The 23,165-nt window shown below is 47.8% G+C and overlaps 1 protein-coding gene across 1 annotated transcript in view; it reads left to right on the forward strand.

Annotated features, from left to right (window-relative positions):
- LARS1 (leucyl-tRNA synthetase 1) overlaps nucleotides 1-23,165 on the forward strand; it is an 860,995-nt gene that overhangs the window by 140,393 nt on the left and 697,437 nt on the right. Inside the window, exons 7-9 of the mRNA XM_069652446.1 lie at nucleotides 4,603-4,715; nucleotides 5,661-5,724; nucleotides 23,077-23,144. Coding sequence (XP_069508547.1) covers nucleotides 4,603-4,715; nucleotides 5,661-5,724; nucleotides 23,077-23,144 — 245 coding nt within the window. The remainder of the gene's footprint in view (nucleotides 1-4,602; nucleotides 4,716-5,660; nucleotides 5,725-23,076; nucleotides 23,145-23,165) is intronic.

The raw sequence follows: 23,165 nt of genomic DNA on the forward strand, positions 1-23,165 counted from the left end.
AGGGACTGAGGATGAGGAGGCCGCAGTGGGGGCCGAGCGGGAACCGCTGAGGACCAAGCAATTAGGCTGGCGGTGGCTCGACAGCGGATCCGAATCAGGACAGCTGCAGAACGTTGGGATTCCGGCCTGGGGAAGACAACAGCACCCGCTGCAGTACGGAGGGAGTCCCTGTCCAAGGCGAAGGGTGCGCCGGCACCGCTGCAGACAGGAGGATTGAGATTGAAGAGGCCAGACTGTGCGCCCAGGCCGGGAACTGCCGATGAGGTTCTTTATTCTTTATAGTTTGTCTTTATTGTTGCTACTGTTACAATAGTTCCTATGAGATTTTTAATATAATAGGACCTGGATTGTCCTGTACAGTGTTGTCGAATTTTCTCTACCATTTTGAAAGTGACTATGTTCTGCCCATTTGTTGACCCTTTTTGCCCTCTAGGTATTACTATGTACTAGTTTTTCAATGTTACGACTATCGGTGCTAACCAAAAAAGTGGGCACCACACTCAAATTCCGACAAGTAGTTCAAATATAATTCGGTTGAAAAGAAAATGTAATTGATTCGGTTGGAACCTTCAGGAGCAGACCAAGAAGAGTTTAGAGACACCTAAACTCAAAGTATCTGTGAGGCAAGAAGCTAAGTAGAATAACACAGCTACTTGGTCGCTCTCTGTGGGTTTTAAATTAATATGACATAGTTCAAAAAGTTAATAACTATTAACTGAAAAGTAATTCAAAATAATCTCCAGACTTCACAGTCAAAGTTTTTCATAGGATTTTATGCTCCTAGAAATTTATTGCAAATCTTTCCAAAAAATGAGGAAACCATCAGTTTATCAACAGTGAAAGAGTCATATGCCAATGCATTTTGGAGATCACTCCTTCCTCAGGGCGAATCCTAAGTGTTTACAATGTAATTTACAATGTTATAACATATACAAGATTGACATTAGCAATTGCAAAAAAAAATAAACATACCACATTCATGATGTTTCCACAATTCAAACCGAACATGTGAACAATAAAATAAAAGAAACCAAATGAGTTGAGATGAACTCCAGCGGTACGAATGCTGAATATATTAAATAAACTTACTGAACACATTACCTGTTTTGACTGTAGAACTGTAATGGTTGCAAAATACTAGTAATGATTTGTACTAGTCTTATGTGTGTGTTTTTTCTATCTATTCGAAACTCGGCGAGGGATTATTGTCTCACCTGTATATGTTAAATCAAACTTGAAGGTGTTTTTGTTCCGAAGTCAACTTGACATCGGTGCTAAATAATTGTAAAGTAAGATTGTAAAATCAGTTATTGTCACGTACACTTTGTCCTTGTGTTGTTGTTTTTTAACAAAAATGTTTTGACTTTTTAGATAATTTTTATAAGACTGAATAAAATTTGATACATTTTTTGGAGTTCCGCTAAGGAGTGTGGGTTTTTCTGCTTGGTTTTTGTGGGGGGACTGTACTTTGTTGGTCTCTATATTTTGATATTAATTTAAAACCCAGTTTGGGTACACAGAGAGCGACCGAGTAGCTGGGTTAGTCTACTTAGCTTCTTGCCTCATGACTATCAGTGCTACCATTGTTCAACAAAGGGTTTGACATTGTGTGAGTCTCAGGCTATATATGCAATTTACCTGTTGTCTAGTAATCCTTTCTTTCTCCTGCCTTTAACATTATAAGATGTAAGGTATTACATCATCAGGTAGTTATCCTGATACTGACTTTAGGGGTGGGAAGGGTCTTGCCTGAGCCCCATGCCTTTTTTTTTTACTATACAGTGTATTTTGTACTCTTGCCAATTACTTAGTTGAACTACTAATCTTATTTGTACATTTTTATTAAAGAGCTAATACATGTTTCAGTGTATATGTGTGGTGTCCACTTTTGTGTTACCTATATGGCGAAATGTATATGGCTGCAAGCACATTTCCCCTCCTGATAATGAAGCTTGACTTCCCTGCTATGCTTTGCATTCAGAGAGTTTTCGCCTAACTTGGTGAACACATGGTTTCCCCCGTTAGAACCCCAGACGGCTCTTGAAAAATTTACCTAATGGGGTTGGTGGATTGATGCATGGAGTATGTTTGATGGGGGCAGTTTGGAGGATTTGTTGTGGTGGATGAATGGGGTTTAGAGGACGGTTTGATGAATGGATGGAGTTTGGTAGTTAGATTAGTGGGTGCAGTTAGGTGGATCAATGGATCAAGATGGGGTTTGTGGGAGGGAGGGTGGGAGGGATGGATGGATGGGGTTTGGTGGAAGGATGGGATTCTGGGGCTCTACAGATGGGATTTGGGGAGGATGGAATTCGGTGCAGGGTGGGGTAAGGTTTGGTGGCAGGCTGGATGGGGTTTTGTGGCAGCGTGGATGGGGTGCTGTGGCAGGGTGGATGGGCTGTTGTGGCAGGGTGGATGGTTTAATGGGATGTGGTGGCTGGATGGATAGATGGATACGGTTTGGTGGATGGAAAGATGGATGGCATTGGATGGATGGGGTCTGGTGGATGATGTAAAGATGGATGAGGTTTGGTGGATGAATGAATGGTTGATGGAAGGATGGGGTTTGATGACTGGACGAATGGGGTTTGTTGGCTGGTTGGATGCATGGGGTTTGGTGGCTGGTTGGATGGATGGATGAGGTTTGGTGGATGGATGTATGAATGGATGGGGTTTGGTGGGTGGATGTACAAATGGATGGGTTTGGTGAATGAATGGACAGATGGAGTTGGATGGACGGACGGACAGGGTTTGGTGGATGGGTGCACCTATGGATGGGCTGTGGATGGGTGTACAGATGTATGGGCCTCTGGGAATGTACAGATGGGACAGGTTTTGGGGTGAATGGCTTTGAGATGGATGGGTTTCGCATGGATAGGGTTTGAGTTTGGGATAGATTTGGTTGACTAGATGGATAGGGCTTGTACGGGTAGATTTTCATGGATTGATTATTGGATGGAGCGCGTCTTATGACTGGATGACTAGGATTTGGTGGAAGGATGGGGTTTGAGGATGGATGAAGTTTGAGGGATGATATGGATGGATGGATGGATGGATGGATGGGTGGAGTTTGGGTTTTGGATGATGGACTGGGTTTAGCGGATGTGTTGGATGGTTGGAGTTGGACAGATGGAGTTTAGTAGATGGGTAGAGTTTCATGGATTTGTTGTTGGACAGATGGATGAAGGGGTGTGTGGGGTTTTATGGTGGAATGGTTGGATGGGTTTTGATGGGTGGATGTATGCTTTGGGGTTGATGGATGAGGTTAGGGAATGTACAGATGGATTGGGTTTTGAGATTTACAGATAGATGGGTTTTGGGGAATGGCTGGATGGATGGGAATTGGGGTACGGATGGGATGGGATGGGCTTTGGGGAATGAATAGATGGATGGCTTTGGTGGATGTGTGAGGTTTCATGGCTGGACAGGTGTTTTTTTTTGTCTGGTGGTCAGAATTGAGCAGACAGGTTGGATGGTAGGGATTTGCGTTGGTTTCGTAGGTTTGTTGGAGGGAGGGGTTTGATGGAGGGATGGGAGGGGCTAGATGGAGGTTTGGGAGATGGATGGATGGGTGGATGGATGGATGGAGGGTTTTGGTAGATGGGTTTTTGTCAATGGATGGAGTATGATGGCAGGATGTGTGGGGTAGGGGTGATTGACAGAGTTGAGGGGGATGGGTGGGACTTGGGGATGGATGGAGTTTTGGGGGAATGGACAGCTGGATGACTTTTGTGGATCGATGAGGTTCGGGGAATGAACAGATGAATGGGGTTGTTGGTGGATGCGTGGGGTTTGGTCTGGCTGGTCAGGTGTGGTTTTTACCGGTGGATGGAATTTAGTGGACAGGTTGAATGTTAGGGGTGTGCATTGGTTGAGTTTCGTAGATAGGTTGGATGGGGGATGGGAGGAGGTTACTGGAGGAAAGTGTGAGGTTTGATGGGGAGGGGTGGGTTTGGTGGATGGGTTTTTGTGCATGGATGGGTATGATGGTAGGATTGGGACGGGGAGATGGATAGAGTTGATGGGGTTGGGGAGATGGACGTGGGGTTGGGGAGAGATGTGGAGCTGGGTAGAGATGGATGTGGAGCTTGGGAGAGATGTATGGGATTTGGGGGATGAGTTGGACGGATGGAGTTTTGTGGATGTTTTGATGAATGAATGGGGTATCGCTGATGGATGGGGTTTAGATTGCTTGAAGTTCTTGAATTAGTTGAATGGTTGGATAGGTGAGCTTTGATGGATTGGTGGGGTTTGAAGGATGGACATTGTTGTGGGATGGACAGACTTTAGGGTGGATAGGTGGAGATTAGGGGTTGAATGGGATTTGGGGGATGAGATGAGTGGAATTTACTTGGTGGCCAGATGGACAGAGGGTTTTTTTTGTTTATGGGTTGATGGACAGAGGGGGTTTGATAGATTTGTTTTGATAGGTGGGTGGATGGATGGATATGTATTTATTGCATGGATAGGGTTTAATGGATGGATGGATGGAGTGATGTTTGGTGGGTGGATGGGGTTTGGTTGATGGATGATGGGACGCATGGCATTTTAGAATGACCTGCTGGTCGTGCCTTTGCTTATATTGTCTTTACATGATTTTAGGTGGACTGGCGGCGCTCCTTCATCACCACGGATGTTAACCCGTACTATGACTCCTTTGTTCGGTGGCAGTTCCTGACCCTCAAGGAGAGGAATAAAATAAAGTTTGGCAAACGGTGAGAGTTCTTAGTTGTCGTTGATATGAATGGTGTTGTGCATAACAGCGGCCTGGGGAGTCATTGTCCTCGGATGCCCTCCCCGTGTTTCCAGGAAATGGCACTTGTGGGACTCTCAAACTATTAGTGTGGGGCCCGTGGCCCATTTAAACTTGTGGTAATCCAGAATTACCATCTAGACAAGAAAGTTACAGACCATAGTTGGGTGAGCACTCTTTACTTAAACCGTTATTTGACTGCCCAATGTTTCCAGTGTTAAAATTACACAGGCAGGATATCTTAGGGCAAACGTTCTCGGAAGATGCGTGCAACATGGGTTCAGTACCTGCTCGAGCGCTTTGAAACGGGAGTAGTCCGGTATGAGGTTGTTGCTATAAAAATCACTGATAATAATACTAATCTATAGAAGCCCTCTAGCTGGAAGGGACCCCAACTCATTGTTCTGAGTCTGGAAAATATCACTGATGGTGTATGCAATGGTCCTCTTAATAGACAAAACATGCAGTGCGGGACCTTTACATGCATAGATCCGTGGTGTGGAGGACGCTAAACCCATCCATGCTCCCAGTCCCAATTCCCTTCCTATTCTAATACCGCAAACCCGATCTGCCCCCCCAACCCTGCCCGATCCCATGCCTTTGCTTCTACAATAATAATCCACCCTTGTTTCTGCCCTAGCCCGTTCTGAATAAGGTTGCAGGCTGTTTCTTCACAGTTAGCAACATTTTACCATACTGTTGCCACACCTTCTTTCTAGAATATCACTAAGAAACCCCTTTCGTGAAACACAGCTCTTGAACACTCCTGTGACAAAATAAGCGCACTTCCTCAACCGTATTTACACTCTTGGCATGTTTCCTGCTTGAACGCACCCATGTCGTTTGTAAGTGGTATGATGTCTTTTATGTTTTGTTTCTGAACCAGTGTTTTTTCTTTTTATTTCAGCTATACTATTTACTCTCCGAGAGATGGGCAGCCCTGCATGGATCATGATAGACAAACTGGGGAGGTAAATGTGCCATGCAAAATGTTATAGGCACCGAGGACTTTGTCTGAACTAGCACCTGTGAAGGAAAACGACCCCTTAAAATGTTTCTTCCTGAGTTCCAGACATCTTTGTCTTAACACATTACCTGTCTTCCAGCATTGTTGTTGTGTTTGGGACGGGATCAACGACGTGACTCTGAGTAGAGGTATAGGCCATAAGCTAAGAAAGACGTACAGAATGTAACAAAAAAAGGAGTGAGAGAGTTTGATGCTGCTACAATCAATCCAGTAACTGAAGCTAGTGAAAGTACCTATGAAACCTCAAGGTCATGGTTCCATATCCAGTGCTGGTACTGGACACATTTACCGGAAAACTCGCCCTTGAACCGCCCTCCATGCCCCCTTTCACGTACGGGGGATGGGGTAGCGCATGGGGGCCGATTGTCGGTGGTGGGGGCAGAGCTATGGGTCGAATAATGCTATGTTTACATACAGGTAATTTTCATTTCTCATAGGCCTACTCTTCCTAGTCAAAGTACTCAGTTCTGAGGCCCGCCTCCGCCCCAGGAAACCTTCTTCACTTTCTTTTCTTCCATAATACCACCTCTTTACCCACAAGCCCGAGTTCTTAATGACCTAGCCAGAGCAAGGGATCCTCCCCATAGGAAGGGAGAAGGAGGGTCATCAGTACTGTGACGATTAAGAATAGGACTAGGAGTAATGAAGATTACTGGTAAGTAATCATAGCATTACCTCCACGTTCCTCTTCCTCGTCCCAGTACTTACCTCTGAGGTATACCAAAGCACAGCCAACGGGGAGAGCACCCAAAGGAAATGCAGAGACAGAAGTGCTGCAACAGAACAACAGCACACAACCCCCCCCCCACCCCCCCCAGAGAAGCAAGCGACACCCCAACCCCAAAGGAGTCAACCTTGGGGTGAGCAACGTCCAGCTGGTAACGGGGGGAAAACATGCACCGGACCACCAAGGCAACAGCCCACAAAACACCAGTAGAGTCACCCCCCACGGCATCTGCCCAGAAAGCTGCAAACTCTTTCGCAGAATGACCCCGCACACAAAGGCCCAGACAAACAGGAGACACACAAACTGCGGAGAGGAGAGACCGGAACAAACCAGCAGAAGGAAAACCACTGATGATCGCCGATTAGTCCCAGCAGTGCCAAATGGAAGAAGCAGGCAACCGGAACGACGAAATAACACTGTCCCATAAAGGAACACTCAACCAGAAAAACACTGGAGGCCATGTGCCCCTGCAGGGTAAACAGGCGAGCACAAATCCACAGCTGCCGTCCAACCCCAAAGAGAACATAACTACCAACCAAACCCCAAACCCCAAACCGAACCAGAAGGAGAAGGTCATGCAGAGACGCAAACGGGGGAACCCAACACAAGGACATCCGGGCCCCACCTGAAAACCCATACAGGCACCAAAGAGACAGCTGCTCAACGATAAACTGTCAAAGCAGTGAACCAAATGCAGCAGGGAAGCAAAAGCAACCGTGCAGTACCAAAATGGATGGGGAGTAATCAGGGCTCAGCCCCCGGGACACAATTCAGAGCCCCGGCGCAAAAATGCAAAGACATACAATTAAGTTGACTTATGCAACATCAAGAGGATCAGAACCAGCCAGGATCACCAACACAGTGGGGAAAAACAGGGAAAACCCCGACCCAAGAGGAGGGATGCTAATTTATACACAAAGGCACCACAGCAACGTCAGACATGCAGTTTGAACAGCTCAGAAAACTCATTTCCCGCAGCAGCCAAACAAATAAACATAATAGAAAAGCAGGCTTGCGTGTATTACTGAGGATAGATTGTCAACTTTTACCAACCGCCATCAATACAATCTGAGCAAAACCGTAACACTGATGAAATGACCACTGAAACATTCCACTCATATAAGAAAGTAAGCTGGAAGGCAACCAGAAAATGCACATCCGCCATGGCAACTGCATTCAACACTGTTAGGCAGAAACCTGTGCAGTTCCCTTAGGGACCACTGCAAAAGATTTAGGACTACAGGTGGTTGGCAGTAAACCCAATTGGTAGCAGTCTGTACCCCCCAGATTTACCTGGTAGCTGTGGCTGAGCAGTCAGACTTCTCTCAAGATGAGTTAGGCAGTATATAGAGTATACACAATAGGTACAGAGATACAGTAGCACAAGCAAACACTGACCAGAGCTTTGGTGTAAAAATATATAATTATTGATTTAAAGACACATTTGTAAATTACACTAGCACAAAAGGAGGTAAGTAAATTCAACACACAGTCACTATTATATATATACAACCCTGATTACTTATTAGACAAGTCTTAGTGAGAAACACCACTTATTTTCAGACAGAGGGGAGCGCTTAACCTAAGATGGCACTCTAATAAGTTATAAAAATAGGGAGAGAAAAGGCAGAGTTGGGAAAGCACACAATTTCAATACTTTTAAAAGAACCACAGTGAGGCAGGTTAGGCAAAGTCTACTGGGGAGCAAGGAAGTTCAAATGCCAGGCCCACTCTTAGAGAGTGCAAGCGAAATGTGTCCAGGATCACACAGTGGGGTTATGCCCAAAGAGTCTTTGTAGATAGTTCACAAAAGATTGAGATCAAGTCAGGAAAAGTTAGTTAACAGGCTCCAGGCTAACCCAGGTTGGAAAGTCGAGGATTTACTGTCACCCCGAACGATCTGTCGCAAGGGAAGCCAGGCGGGACACAGTACCTGAAATGGGAAGGACGCTCCAGCGGGGGCAGTTGTTCCTGGCAGCGGGTGCAAGTCGGTGTTTCGTCCAGAGGAAGAGGAGGTCTCGACGTGGAGGGAAGATGAAGGTTGTTGCATTACCAGGGAAGAAACCAGCCGCAGAGTTTTCCGGTTACAAGGTACTACCCTTCGGTCTTCGTGGTAAACCGTGGTATTCCGGTTGCTGGGGTGCTTGGCACAGGCAAGGCAGCCACGAGATGGTCCATGAAGGGGAAAAGACGGGCAAACTGGTAATCCCCACCAGTCAAAGGAAGGAGACTCTCCGGACTGGAGATCTCCTCTGTCGTCAGGAAAAGTGGTAAGACGGTTCAGCAGGGCTCCGCCGGTGGTGTCGTCATTGCAGGTCGGCTCGGCTTCTCCCTCCTCGGATTCTTTAGGTCCTGTGGCGACTTCTGAAGTTCCAGTCCCCAAAGCCCTGCTTTTATGCAGAAAACCCCCATTCATCAGTCCTAGCTGTCACTCAAACATGCTAAGTGGTGAGCCGGGCGGCTCACCACTGGGCCAGTCACACCGGAGTGCGACTTGAGTTGCCAAGGCAACTCAGTCCAGTGTGCCTAAACCCCCTCCCGCGCCCCCTGTGGTACCCAGATAGAGTGGCACCACTTTTGGAGGCTTCTGTGGAGAAGCCCGCCAATAAGTGGAACAAAGGGTTTGACTTGGGTTGGAGTCACAGAAGCGAACACAAATGCCATTTTGGAACCGAGTTCGGCAAAAAATACCAACCAATGAATTTATATTAATTTAATAAACCGGCGGTATGTTCGAGGCTATATTAAAAAGTGGTAGCCTCGAACAATGGGAAAATCCCATAGGAATATATTCGCGGTCGAATATAAAAAGTAGTATCCACTGCCACCAGCCAAAACTCGGTCGGGGGGGACTGGACAGTGCCCCCTCGAACAACAGACCCCGGGGCAATCGAATTGCCCCGACCAGTACGTCCACAATATGATGGTTTGTACTGGTTCTGTTCACAATTTAAGACTAGTAAAGCCAATGGTGACTTTACATGCCCTGGGAGACAGTAGTCCGTCCCAGGGTATGGAGTCTTTGTTTGGGGGTCGCTACGATACCCCTGGGTTACTGCACGGAGGGTGCTGTGTACCCACATACCAAAAACACATGAAGCCCTATGGGGTAAAGGACCCCATAGCCCATAAAACACATACAAAGTCAAAGGAACACCTCAAATCATGTCTAAGAGTGGGAGAAAAATAGTCTCACTCTTAGCAGGAGAAAAAAATAAACCCCAAAAATCCAGCAAAGCTGCTGGGGGACTCACTAGATTTGGGAAATTAGCCTTTACAGAGAATTCTCCCTCACAAACACCCAAATCAGCCAGCGGGAGAAGCAGCGTGAACCATCAATATGTAGGCGCTGTGGGGGAACAAACGCGGCCGATGGCATCAGTGGGCCGGGAGTAACCTGCCCGACTTGTCCAAGGAATGCAAGAAATTAATTGGGCCTGCTACCAATTACACTTGGGACACACTGACCCAGCCTGCACACATACACAGGGACAACAGGCCCTGAGGCCCAACGAAAGACCTCCACAGCAGAGAAGCAACTGCTGTGAGCGTGTGTGCCCCGAGAGACACAGCCATCAGTGAAGCAAACGTAACCACATAAGCTAGAAGGACATGCAGGGACAATTCCAGTAAAGAATGCACTGTGTCGAGACCTGTGCAAGCCACCACAACAGTACCCCAAATTCAAACCATGAAAGTGAACCCACAGAAACACAGTGCCCAAACTGGATTACAGCATGTTTCAGCCGAAAAAGCCTTTCTCATACAATAGTCCAACACAAGTAGCAGAAGGGGACGCTTCCATCTCCAGAACAAGGACACCAACTGCGGCATTGATAACTCCCAAACATACCCAACATTTGTAACACAAGCCACAATACATGCCCCCAATGCTTAAGTGGACCAGCACAGGCAACACCAATTGAACCTCTGTAGCCAGAGAACGGGCACAGCACAGAAAGCAGCGGCACACGCTACGTTACGATAGATAGGGACATCCCTCAGGTGTATTATAACAGTAGTGAGGACCGATTTCAGTGGACTAACACCCGACAATTAAAGCACCCATGGAGAAGCAGTGGCATCAGCCTGGGAGAGGTCTGTGCTGTAGTGACCGCAATTACAACTTCCTAACCTTGGGAACAGTATAGACTCTTTTCTGCTGTGACAGCACACTGCAAGCCCCCCGTATTGCAGGACATCTCAAAGAGAACAGCACTGCAGCAACATGGCACCGAGAGCTACCCTTACCGCAGAGGCATTCAACCGAGCCACCTACCATTGGAACAGCATACAGGGAGCATTCCTTAGTACTGCGATCGCTCACAGCCAGCAGGCCTCAATGCAGTGGCATTTTCACGAAGCAGCGCCCACTCCAGAGACATCACCTGAGCAGCGATATCGGTGCAGCCACAGCACAGCAACTTCCAACGAAACACACAAGTAAAATAGATGCAAAAACATAAACTAACACCATGCTAAAACAACGTTATGAGCCGAGGTTGCAATAGATGCCGACAAACATGATCCAGTTTAGTGGGCCAGTTCCACCCCTGTCTCGAATACATCTCAACATAGAAACACAAAGGCAAAATCCACGCAGCTCCAAATAGAGTGCACAAACGCCATTGGACCCTCGCAGGAGAGCCCGGACAAACCCCTGTAATCCACCTTCAGATGAGCAGAGGGGCTTGTATCAGAGTGCAACCCAGCACAGAACACTCCAGCAAGGCCCAGCAGGGAGGGCCAGGGGTACCGGACACACCAGTATTGAGAACAGGCCAACCCGTTCACAGAATAGCTGGGGAACGTGTTTCACACACACCATAAATATATAGCGCTGACTGGAGACACTGTGCCCAGTCCAGGAACAAACTGCCACGCGTGTGAGGGAGTTGAAATATACAGATTGCGAAGGGAGTACAAGAGCGCCTTCTAAGATACAGAAGCCACGCAACTTCCCACACAAGCAGACGGAACTTGCCAACCACGCGCGGCAACTGATAAAACCCTGGTGTGTCCGAGAGGCAGACCAGGGATAAACCTGAAAGCACAGCGCCAAACCAATAATAGGCACTGGGAGAAGAGGAACTCACTTGCATGCCCTGGCCAGACGACCCGGGGCAGACCGCAGTGGCTGTTGCGTATCGCAGCGCTCTGCAAGCCCAATGCCCCGCAAGGAGCCAGGGGAGAGCCTGTCCGCTCAATCAGCCTACGCGCTCAACCGGCCCCCGCAGGGGAAACCAGGAGCGTGTCTCACAGGAGTGGACCCGAAGCTCTGCAAAAAGGAAACTTCGGGGGCGGAGGGCGGTGCCTGCAACCCTAGCCCTCCGGTGCCACGCACTGAAAACGGTCCTGGCCAGCGGACAGGAAAATATGAATTGTGGCTTGTGGGTAAGGAGGTGGTATTATGGAAAAAAATAAAGTGAAGAAGGGTTCCTGGATCGGAGGCGGGGCACAGAGGTAAGTCCTGGGTCGAGCAAGAGGGACGTGGTGGTAATGTGGTGGATATCCTGACCATTCGATGCTGGCTGCTTTACATAAAAAAAGTGCATTCTGGGAACATAAGAATGACCCCTAATTTATCAAACATGCCTGTGATAGTTCTTTAAATGTTCATGCCTTCTGGGTATGGTGCTCATTGTATGTATATATATTTCTGAGGATTGTGGAATCTGCTTAGATCACATGCTGTGCATAGGCCGACATCTAGTGGAAGCTGCAGAGTATTAGTTGTTTTCGAAATTCAAAAAGGGACGTCGACAGTGCCTGCCAGTAATATTATCCCTAGTGTGACGTCCACTGTGCCCATGGTCCTTCATGCGTCAAGGTCCCTCAGATAGTTTTTTTCTGCCATCATACATGGACACTATATCGCAGAGTTCTGATTGCGGCATAACACCATTGATTAATCAAATTAGAGTTCGCTTTGCGGGGATTGGGTCCTCCGTTGTATTCCATATCTATGACAGGTAATCACCACAGCTGTACTGTTTTGGAAAATGTTCGGCTCCTGCGTCAATGACGTCGATACGCTGTCCTCGAGGGCCTCCGTCGAGCCGACGTCACCGGATGTTATAAGTAGGACGCACTACGCCTGTAGCCTCAGTTCCGTTTTTTCTGCAAATGTGTTCGCTTCAGAGATCTCTGCACGCCTCGGTTCTTTTGAGTTACTGTTCTTTTGGTTCTTTGAACCTGTTTGTTGTGAAGATTTCCATGATGTCTTCGTCTTCTTCCACCCCGCGGCCGGGTTTTAGAAGTGTCAGGACTGCGGGTCCAAGATGTCGTTGATGGACTCGCACAACGCCTTCCTCTGGTGCCTCGGTGAGGGCCACCACATGGATGATTGTGTAGACTGCCAGTCGTTTACGTCGAAGGTCTTGCAGGAGCGTAAGAAGAAGCTTTCTGTTGGTAAGGCGGCCAAGCCTCGGAAGTCGAGATCCGCTGGGCTTTCGACTGATGATTCAAGGGGCGACTCTCTGCATCATCATCGTTGTCGGTCTTGGGGGTCTCGGTCCCCGGATTAGGTCCCGCCATTCCTCTGCCTCTTCGAGGCACCCACGGAAGTGCCGTCATCGGTCGCCTTCCCCGTCCTCATCTGAGGGCTCTGGCCGTCGGCCGGTTGCTTGTCCCAACAAGCATTCCGATCCTGAGGAATGGGATTCATTTTGGCAGGAGATGATGGCGATTTTTCAGTCGCAGGGCTCCGTTCCGTCCGCGCCGTCGAAAGACGCCGGCCGTGACCGTGCTAGAGCTGCCACTCGCATGCCTTCGGGCTCGGTTGGTAGGCGAGATCATTGAGCACCTTCGAGGTCTCGATCGGACAAGGTGGATAGCTCTAGACATGCCAGCTCCAGGACCCGGTCGTCGATGCCCTCGAGATCGTCATAGCCTGTGAGGTCTTCGAAGAAGACATCGACGCCTTCGGCGCCGAGGTCGTTTAGGGACTCTTGCGAGGCTCCTCCTCCGAGGAAGCCGTCAACGCCATCGGTGCCCAGGCTGTCGAAGGACAGCCTGGGCTCCGCCCACGAGGACTGTGTCGAAGCCGTCGGCGCCACACTCGACGCCGATTCCATCGACGCCTTTCGGGGCTGCTTTGTCGGAGGTCCCCGTGGCACGGTGGAACCATCTAGAATGGCTCTGGCCAAGTCTAAAAATGTCTTTGTCCCTTTTTCTGTGCCCCCATTCCAGCCTATGGATTATATTTCTGAGGTGGAGGAAGGGTCTGAGGAAGAAGGTTTGGTTCCTGCTGAGGTACCTGACGAGATTTTGTCTGGTCATAGCCAGCTTGAAGACCTGCGTCAGTCGTTGTACGACGCCAGTAGTTTGGACACCTCTCCGGAGGTGGAATCGGTAGGCCTGAGCCTGGCACCCACGCCAACTCCTCGTACCAGCGCCTTATGTTGAGAATTACGGAATACTTGGGGTGGTCTGCGCCACCAGTGGATTTTCTGCAGGATGACCTGACGGATATCCTTGACCAAGGTCCACCAACTGACCCGGTACTGCCATTCCATATGGCCTTGCAGAGGAGGGTGGTAGCGGCTTGGACTGCTCCGGAGAGTCTCCCGTCAGTGAGCAAGTCTTTGCCGAAGAAATATTGTCCAGCCAGTACCGACCCCAGCTACTTTACTACGCACCCTACCCCGGAGAGTTTGGCGGTGCAGGCGGCTGTGGCCCCGGCAAAACAGGCATTGTACCCTACCATCCCTCCTGATAGGGACGACAAATGTTTTGATGGCTGGGCGAAGAAAGTGTTTTCTTCAGGGGGTATGGCTTTACAGGCTGCCAACTCCGTGTGTGCCTTAGCACGTTTCACTCATACTATGTGGAATTGTCTCTTTGGCGGCTGAACACATTCCCGAAGGGGAGGAACGGGATGGCTTTCTTGCTCTTGTTCAGGATGGCAAGGATGCCATGTGTGAATCCGTTCGGTCGGGTCTGGACATGGCAGATTGCGTCAGCCGGTCCATGCCGGCGAGCACCGTAATGCGCAGATTTGCGTGGTTGCGGAAGTTGGGATTTGCTCCTGATGTACAAGCCCGGCTCCGCAAAAAAGCCCTTTGATGGTGAACATCTTTTTGGCCGCAAGGCTGACGAGAGCCTTGAGATGTTGCAGACCTCCAAAGCTGCAGAAAAGTCGTTGAGCGCTGCAGTTCGCCAACCTCTGCCTTTTCGTCCTAGGTGACAAGAATGGAGGGGAGGTTCCTTTCGATATTACTCATCTTTTGGTAGATCAAGGGGAGCTGCAAGTCAAAGAGGCAACCGTCGGAGTACAAGAGGTGGAAAACAAGGTACTCGAGGTGCCAAGGCCACTCGGGCAGTTGCCTCTTTATGCTCAGGTAATGCCGACGCCGCTTCAGCTCAGTCATGAGGCCATGTCCCATGGTTCGCCGCTTGGGGGAAGGCTGGCGCAGCATCTTGTAGAATGGCGTGCCATTACTTCAGATGTGTGGGTTCTGGAGATCATAGCCCTCGGCTACTGTCTTCCTTTCCGGCAGAGGCCTCACGACAATCCACCAGGGAATCTCTCTTTGAAGAGTCCGGATCTGCTCCTTGCGTAGGAAATTCAATCCCTGCTGGAGAAAGGCGCTATAGAACTGGTGCCTATAGCGGAGAGGAACAAGGGATGGTATTCCCCTTATTTTTTTATTTCGAAGAAAGACGGAGGATTGAGACCCATCATGGACTTGCGTGCTTTGAACAAGCTCCTCAGGAAGGACAAGTTCAAGATGGTTACTCTCTCTCAAGTCCTTGAGGCCCTTCAACTTCAGGACTGGTTGGTGTCTCTCGACCTCATTCTTCCTGCATTTTATCCTCCTCCGCATCCTGGTAAGGACGAGGAGAGGCTCCATAGGTTAGATCCTAGGAGAGCTTTAAGTTTCTACATTTCACGCATGTCCCGGGTCAGAGTGGACGATCAACTTTTTATTGGTTACGCTGGAAGGCGTTTGGGACATGCTGTTACTAAGCAGACTTTGTGTAGATGGATTATCTTGGCAATTTCTGAATGTTACCGCTTGGCAGGTAAGGACCCTCTGGTAGGCTTACGGGCCCATTCTACTAGGGGTATAGCTGCCTCTACTACCATGCAGAGGGGTGTTCCTATTTGTAACATCTGTGAAGCAGCCACTTTGACTTCGGTCCATACGTTTGTAAGAAACTACTCCCTAGATTCTATCCATGGGCAGGATCTGGCCTTTGGCAAGGCGGTCCTTTACTCTGCAATTTGATTGGGCATTCTAAATTTCTATATTCTAAATTCTTTTCCCTCCTCCATACGTTGGTACTGCTCTGGGAGTCTGTCATAGATATGGAATACGTCGGAGGACCCAATCCCCTCGAAGAACAAGTTACTCTCTTACCTGGTAACGTTCTTTCGATAGGATGGTCCGACGACGTATTCAATATCGCTCCCTCCCTACCTGCCCCGCTACAGAATTTCTTATGCGATTGCAGCTTACGTTTCCGCAAGGCTTTCTGTGGTCATACTGGCAGAAGATTGATGCCACACGTTCTGGGGAAAAAACTACAACTGAGGCTACGGGCATCGTGCGTCCTACTTATAACATCCGGTGACGTCGGAGGCCCTCGAGGACAGCGTATCGACATCATCGACGCAGGACGCAGACGCCAAAAATTTTCCAAAGCAGCACAGCTGTGGTGATTAGCTGTCATAGATATGGAATACGTCGTCGGACCATCCCATCGAAAGAACGTTACCAGGTACCATGGGCTCTGCTCCACTTTCCTACACCTTCTCCATGTTCTTCGCTTCGTCTCTGCAGCCAGCACCTAATGAGCAATTCCTCCTTCCTCCTACCTCCACCTCCTACTGACAGAGTCCTTGAGAGAGTGCATGACTTTGGTCCTTCCTTCCAGCCTCCCTCGGGTGGAAGGATCATTGTGCGTGGTAGAACTTAGGAATTGGAGTTTTCTCAGCCTGACTTACTCTCCTTTGACTGTTGGACCATAGCTTCAGGAACTACAATCGCTGTATTCAAGTTTCAAACTGCCTCTTGTTCTTTAGGTAGCTGCCTGACTGTCTCAGGGATTCCTTGTCCAACATGATGGAACCCATTTCTGAGAGGTACTTTGGGGTGGAACTATATATATTAACACGGCTGTTCCTCAACAATTCATGTCTTTTTTTTTTTTATTTCTTACAATTTTGATTCTTCTGTCGCACTTAATGCCTTAAGCAAAAATCTGTTGTCTCACTCTTAATAGCCAATACATTTCAATGTTAGTATTGTTTGTTTCATCATTTTGTTTCCTGCATTTATTTCGTAGCAGAATATATTATTCATTTTTTTGTTGTTTCATTTTCTGCATTAATTATTTAAAGACAAAATATATACATCTTTCATATTACATACTCAAATGAACATCTGCTAGTCATCATCTTTTCGCCCCTAGTAATCATTTTTGCAATCACTAGGGTCACATTCACCCACTAAAAAAAACATATAAATATTATTCTGTTGCACTCAGGTCAAGGGATACCTTGGACTCGCTCAGGTCCTGACCTTGTGATGTTTTGCTCCTTCTGTAACGTTATGTCTACTTACGGTTCTTATAGGGAACAGCCTGCTGTACCCAGATGGTGCCTTATGGAGAGCTCCATTGTTAAAATCCAGTACCGGCACATACATGAACTGTGTAAATGCATGAGACATGGATGTTGTCATATGTAAAAAAGTCTGCCGCCTCCTTCAGCATGGTGAGGTGTAGAGTAAGGGCCAGTAGTCAGTGTCCCCTGCCTGACCTTATTGGTGGGGTGGGCCAGGTACTGCCACAAGCCATGTGAATTTGGAATGGGGTGGCAGGGTGAGGATATGATATGGCATTTATAACGCGCCTATACATAAGTGTTTCAAGGCGCGACGAGGCAAAGGAGGGGGAACAGAGGGAAGACAGACAACGATCCTATTAGGCCAGGTGTCATTCAGATCGCGCAAGTGCATGGGAAGGGGAAGGAGGAGAAGTGCAGGGGGAAAGGGGAAGAGGACAGTGCAGTACATGGGATAAGACAATAAGTAAAAGTACGGCCAGCAGATGGCAAGTGCAGACATCCAGTGTCAAGTTCTGGAGGTGGGACCGTAGGGATACAGCAAACAGTCACCAAGTGCGGGGGTTGCCAGGAAGGCAGTGCAGGAATGCGACTGGCGGATGAGGGGACCTAGGCCCAAGACCAGAGGTTGGCCAGGTAACCAGTGCAGTTTCAGTGTCAGCCAAGAAATCAACAAGGGAGAGCAGGAGAAAAAGCAGACGCAAAGAGAAGGGTCTTGAGGTGCTTCCGGAACCGAAGATGATTCTCCTCAAGTTTCAGGGAGGCTGTTCCAGAGAGAGGCCCCAGCCGAAGAAAGATCTACCACCAACTTGTTGCTTGGAGAAGCGACTGACCCTGAGGGAATTGGAGGCAGATAGGAAGAGGGAGGTGAAGGTATTAAGGCCCCAGGCCCCGGAAGGCCTTGTGGACGATGCAGAGGGTTTTGAACTTAATCCTCAGAGCCACTGGGAGCCAGTGCAGAGATTTCAGGCCTGGAGAGATACGATCCTTGGGCTTGAGGCCAAGGACAAGTATCGCAGATCCCCTGGCTACCTCCACCAGGCCCTGTGCAGGATGGAGGGGCTTGTCACAATGTCGCTTTAGCAGCCTCTGGTCCTTTTAGAGATTGTTAACGTAGAGAAAGTTGTGGCCCTCTGGTTGAACTGCTTCATAAGCAAAACACATAAGTGGTGTCCCACGATCTTGGAACTTAAGATAAATTGTGGTATCATACAATGTATGTGTTAAGACAGAAATCATATCCTGTGGTTTCTATGGCCACTTGTAAGGTCCCCAAACACATTTTCCTTTTTTCCTCTTTACGTTTGGATCACTGACTTGTCTTTGGTGGCCAGAGTGACGTCTTCAGAAATCCCCCTGCCATTGCAACCCCCTTTCACTCTTTTAGATTATATTTTCACTATAAGTCTTAAAGTTGCAGGTGTGCTTCCTAAGCACCCCAGGTCTGCCCTGTGGTGATTTTGTCACCCTTAATTGGTTTTAGGGAGTAGGGTTGTGGAAGCTCTACTTGCAAGCTGGTTTACCACATTGGTAGCCCCATGTACCTTTCTGGTAGCCAGTGGTACCAATGTTTTTTAAAGACCTTCTTTTGCCCGTTTTGGATTTTCGGATTGCTTTTTTCTGGGGAACCATAAGGTAGGCTTAAAACGACTACTATGACCATATGGGCTCTTTGTGAGCCCACATGGCAACCTCCATATTGATGTTCACTGGTTTAGATCAGTCTAGGTCCCTTGACACTGCCTCTCGTGTCCTGTGCGGGTGGTCTAGGCTGAGTGGCAGTTCCACTGGCCGATCAGAATTGTCAGCCACCTGACCACTTTGTCCCTAGTCCCCTGTGATTGGTGGGGGGTGGCTTATGTTGACTTGTGTACCGGGTGCTGCACATAAAGTGCATTCACTGAATTTACATACATAAAGTGAAAAGAGTTTATATACTGTAGCTCTTCATGGTAAAAGTGTTTCTGTGTATAAATTCTTTTCACTTTATGTATGTATATTCAGTGAAACATTTTTCAGTAAAAAAAGAATCGATAAAACATGTACTCTATGCAAATCTTTCAAGGTAAAGACATGTAAGCGAATGTTTTCTGCTGGAAAGCACTCACTACCAGTTAGCAGTGCTCACATACGGCCTCTTTTCGGCCCCTAGAGTATTCACAAAGATTATGGTTATGGAGATGCCAATCTGCACAGGGGGTGGAGGAAGGTGCACATCTTTTCCTACCTTGACTGGTTGCTGCAAGCCAGTTTGGACGAGGAGGCCCGTTGGAACAAAGGGCAATGTATAATCTCCTCCACCAATAACATTTTTCTATTAACCTAAAGAAATCCTTTTTGCTTCCCTCTAAACACTTGCTGTTGAGGGGCAGTCCTAAAAATGGAGCCAGCCAGAGAGAGTGGCAAGAATGCAGACCATGGGAGCCCTCTTCTAACCAGACTAGGGACTCTACCTGCTGTGGTATTGATGATGCAAGGTCTCATAACGTCCTGCATCTTCATAATCTGGGGGGCAAGAGTGTGGCTGTAGTAGCTACAGTTTCCCTTGAGGACCCATCCATCCCAGTTCAACGGGGACATTAAGCAAATTATCACTGCGCCCGGTCTTCAAGACACTGATTGGGCGGGTATCCGCGGCCTGCCTCCTTCTGGAGTTGGGGGTACATGGCCATCAGCCACCCTGGGCATGGTTGTGCCACTCATGAGATGGGGAGCTCACTTGCAGGATCTTTCGGTGAGTGGTCTGATTACTCAAGCAGACATGTTGAGGCAGCTTTCTGGGGTGTCACACGAGTGGTAACTGAACAACAGATTATGGAGATCTTATGTCTCCATACCCTCGTGTGACACCCCTTGTCTAGTGAACCAGTGTTTCACCGGAGAACCGTTGGGGGAAGGAGCGGCACTGCAGCAGCCAGGGAGCCACCACCACATAAAGCTGCTGTGTGTATGGGAGCAGCAGCGGCCAGTGGGGAGCCTCCACAGCATGGCACCACGGGGAGAAGGAGCAGCGTAGCGCCTACCAGGGAGCCAACACGGAATGAAGCTGCAGGGACTATGCGTGGCGCCGCAGACGGCAACAGAGATATGCTGAGGAAGGCCACTGAGGGTGCCCCTCCCTCTCCTGAGCCCCAGCATATAGGCTGTATCGAAGGCTTAACCCGCCACAAGACAAGATGGGGGGGGGGGGGCAAGGCCAGACAGCCATGACCACTGGGGACAGTTCGGGTCCCAGGTTGGCTGGGGGGGGATGCAGTTCGGTCACATCAGCGCCCCCACAGGACTAACGGAAAAGGAAAACCTACAGACACTCCTCTTTTCAGCCTACATAGAGTGCAGGACTTTCAAAGGCCTCATCCAATCAGGGGTAGAGGGGGATTTAAAGGGACAGTGCCTGGGATGTCATTGGGTTCATTTTGTCCCCCAAAACCAACAGAAGAAGTTGTGGGGGAAGATCAGGAGTATACCTGGGCCTACTAGGAAGAAGACAAAGAGAAGCCCAAACCCTATATTGGAAGAAGACTACAATGCTGTAAATTGTGGTGTGGAAATGTGTCACAATAAAAGACACTAAGTAATAATCAGCTATATGCTACTTCTGTTCTGATTATGTTTGGTGTTCACAGGGGGCTTCCCCAAATCCACCTGTTTGTGATCAACTACAATAGGAAGTGTGAGATCTGCTGCTACAGTGTTCATGTGAGAGGCTTGGTGGACTGCTTTGCAGATGTATTAGTGACTTGCTTGTGAGTTCGACTTGATGTACGAATTCCCTCCATTTCTGCTGATTCTTTTGTTGATGAGGAAGGTGAATCAGAGCAGAACCGCTATGTTCTTGATACCTCTGAACTAGACAAGGAGGACCTGTTATTGAGGCATGCTGGACATGTTGCTGTTCCCTCATTAGTCGATCACTTGGAAGAAAGATCTTTTGACCTAATCAGATGGCAGGGTGCTACACCCCAATGCTTTAATCTGAAACTTCATTCCAGCTATTTAGAGATTGAGGTCCAAGGATTGGGATCATTTTGAGGAGGTTATTGGTGTGATAGTCTGCGGGGCACCATCCTTCAAGTCCATCTTTGCTGTTGTTGGTCTAGGTATATGGGTTAGTGCCGGGACAGAGAGTTCAACCTGTTTTTGTGCATACCTGGTACCCTTTTGGATTTTTAACTTTTGTTTTCCAAGTCAGGCCTTAACATTGGCACCAGGAAGGGCTATCTTGCATCGCTATCTATCATTGTGAGGACATCATACTACGGATTATACTTTACTACAGTTTATTAAAGGCCTAACCACTGCCTACTCCACTGGCAATTAATTGCCCCATAGTGCAATTGTAATTTGGATCTTACTTTTGTGATGGTGGCTCACTTGCAGTTTAGTTAACTTTCCACTTCTGCGACCATTCAAAATGAAGGAACGCCTCCACACATAGGATCGCAGGAGGGTTCTTAAATTATTCTACTGGTCAAGAACTAACGAGTACAGTTTAGATGATCAACTTTTCAAAGGAAGAGCAGAGACCGTCTACAGGTGGATTGTTCTCTGCATTAAAATCTGCTGAGGAGGCCCACAAAGTAGTATCGGAAGACATTCAAGCCCATTCAATAAGAGGACAGGTAGCTACTTTTTTCTTACTAAGAGCGGTTTCTTTAGCAGGTATTCGTCATGCAGTGACTTGGGCCTCACCCAATACCTTACCAAGCACTGACACCTAGTAAACTTGTTACTTGAAGACGCTGTGGAGAGAGGGGTGAGCAACATGTTGGTGTTGCAAACTTCATATAATAATCCTTCTGTCAACATCTCTCTGCCTTCTGTGGGCCAAGGGCACAACCTTAAGTGTCTTTTAAGAGATAAGTGATATGTGGGAGGTATGTATCTGTTCGGAGAACAAATTAATTGCTTCCAGTGTTCTTTCTGATGGACACTTTAATTCCTCCCTTGTTCCTAATTGGTGTGTTACCTTATTCAGAACTGGATGACTGTAATTAGATGTTCTTTCAATTTCCCCCTTCCTAAATGGTTGAGTGACTGGTCTGCTGTTCACCCAACTGAAGACACAATGGTGGGTCTGATATGGGTATAATGGGATATTCATGATATCAATTCCATGGTACTTGGGCGACTAGGATCCATGGCAGAGCTGCACCTAGAGTTGTGCGGCGTAAACTAGTGGCTGATGAAAAAAATCATTGGCGCTGAATGCATCAGGGATGAACCATGAGGAATCTGTGGGAGGAATTTACACATTCATCAGAATAAACCTCAGAAAGAACATTACCATAGGCACGTCATTTGTTCTTCCCTGCTTGTTGCAGAACAGTTCCCTGCTCTTAAGAAGACCTAACTCGCATGGAACTGTCCCAGGCCTTCTTTGAATTCTGTTACCGATTTGGACGACAAAACGGGTTGGACAGGGGGTCCAATGCATTTTTCAGCCTTTTTCGTTTTTGTGAAGAACATCCTTGTGTTAATCATGGCCTTATGATGATTTGTTCATGTTCTACATCTCCACTACAGTATGTTCAGCCATTTTTCACTTTACAATCTGGAGCTGTTAAACATTTATATCCTATCATTCAATTCCTTCTATCATCAGAAATTAGAGTTCAGTTCTTGGCTCTTTTGAAAGTTTTCCCCATCTTGGTAGCCATCCTCTACACTGACTTGCTCTATTAATCCTCCTTCAGTGGTCACAGTGCTGTACTTGAGACGTCACGTAGGAGTCCTAGAATTGTAACGCGACTCCCTTTCTTTGTCTGGTTACACCTTTTCCTCTGCAAACCAGCAACACCACGGCTATCTCCAAAGCCCTTTTATTAATAATAAAAACTGTACTCATCCTTCATTGACCGTGCACTGGAAAGAACAATTTCTCAGGATGTTCATAGTTCAACATACTTCTTTATCTTTGTCAGCAGAAGTGATAATGTATCAAAGTTGAAAATTGTGACTATTGACATTTTGAAAATGTTTATTTTTTTCCATAGGGTGTGGGACCTCAGGAGTACACTTTGATCAAAATGAAAATTTTGGAACCTTACCCAACGAAGCTGAGGTGGGCATCTGGAAAAATAAT

Source organism: Ambystoma mexicanum, chromosome 3p (genome assembly GCF_040938575.1).
Source record: "Ambystoma mexicanum isolate Mex_15411 chromosome 3p, UKY_AmexF1_1, whole genome shotgun sequence".
Classification (NCBI taxonomy): Eukaryota; Metazoa; Chordata; class Amphibia; order Caudata; family Ambystomatidae; genus Ambystoma; species Ambystoma mexicanum.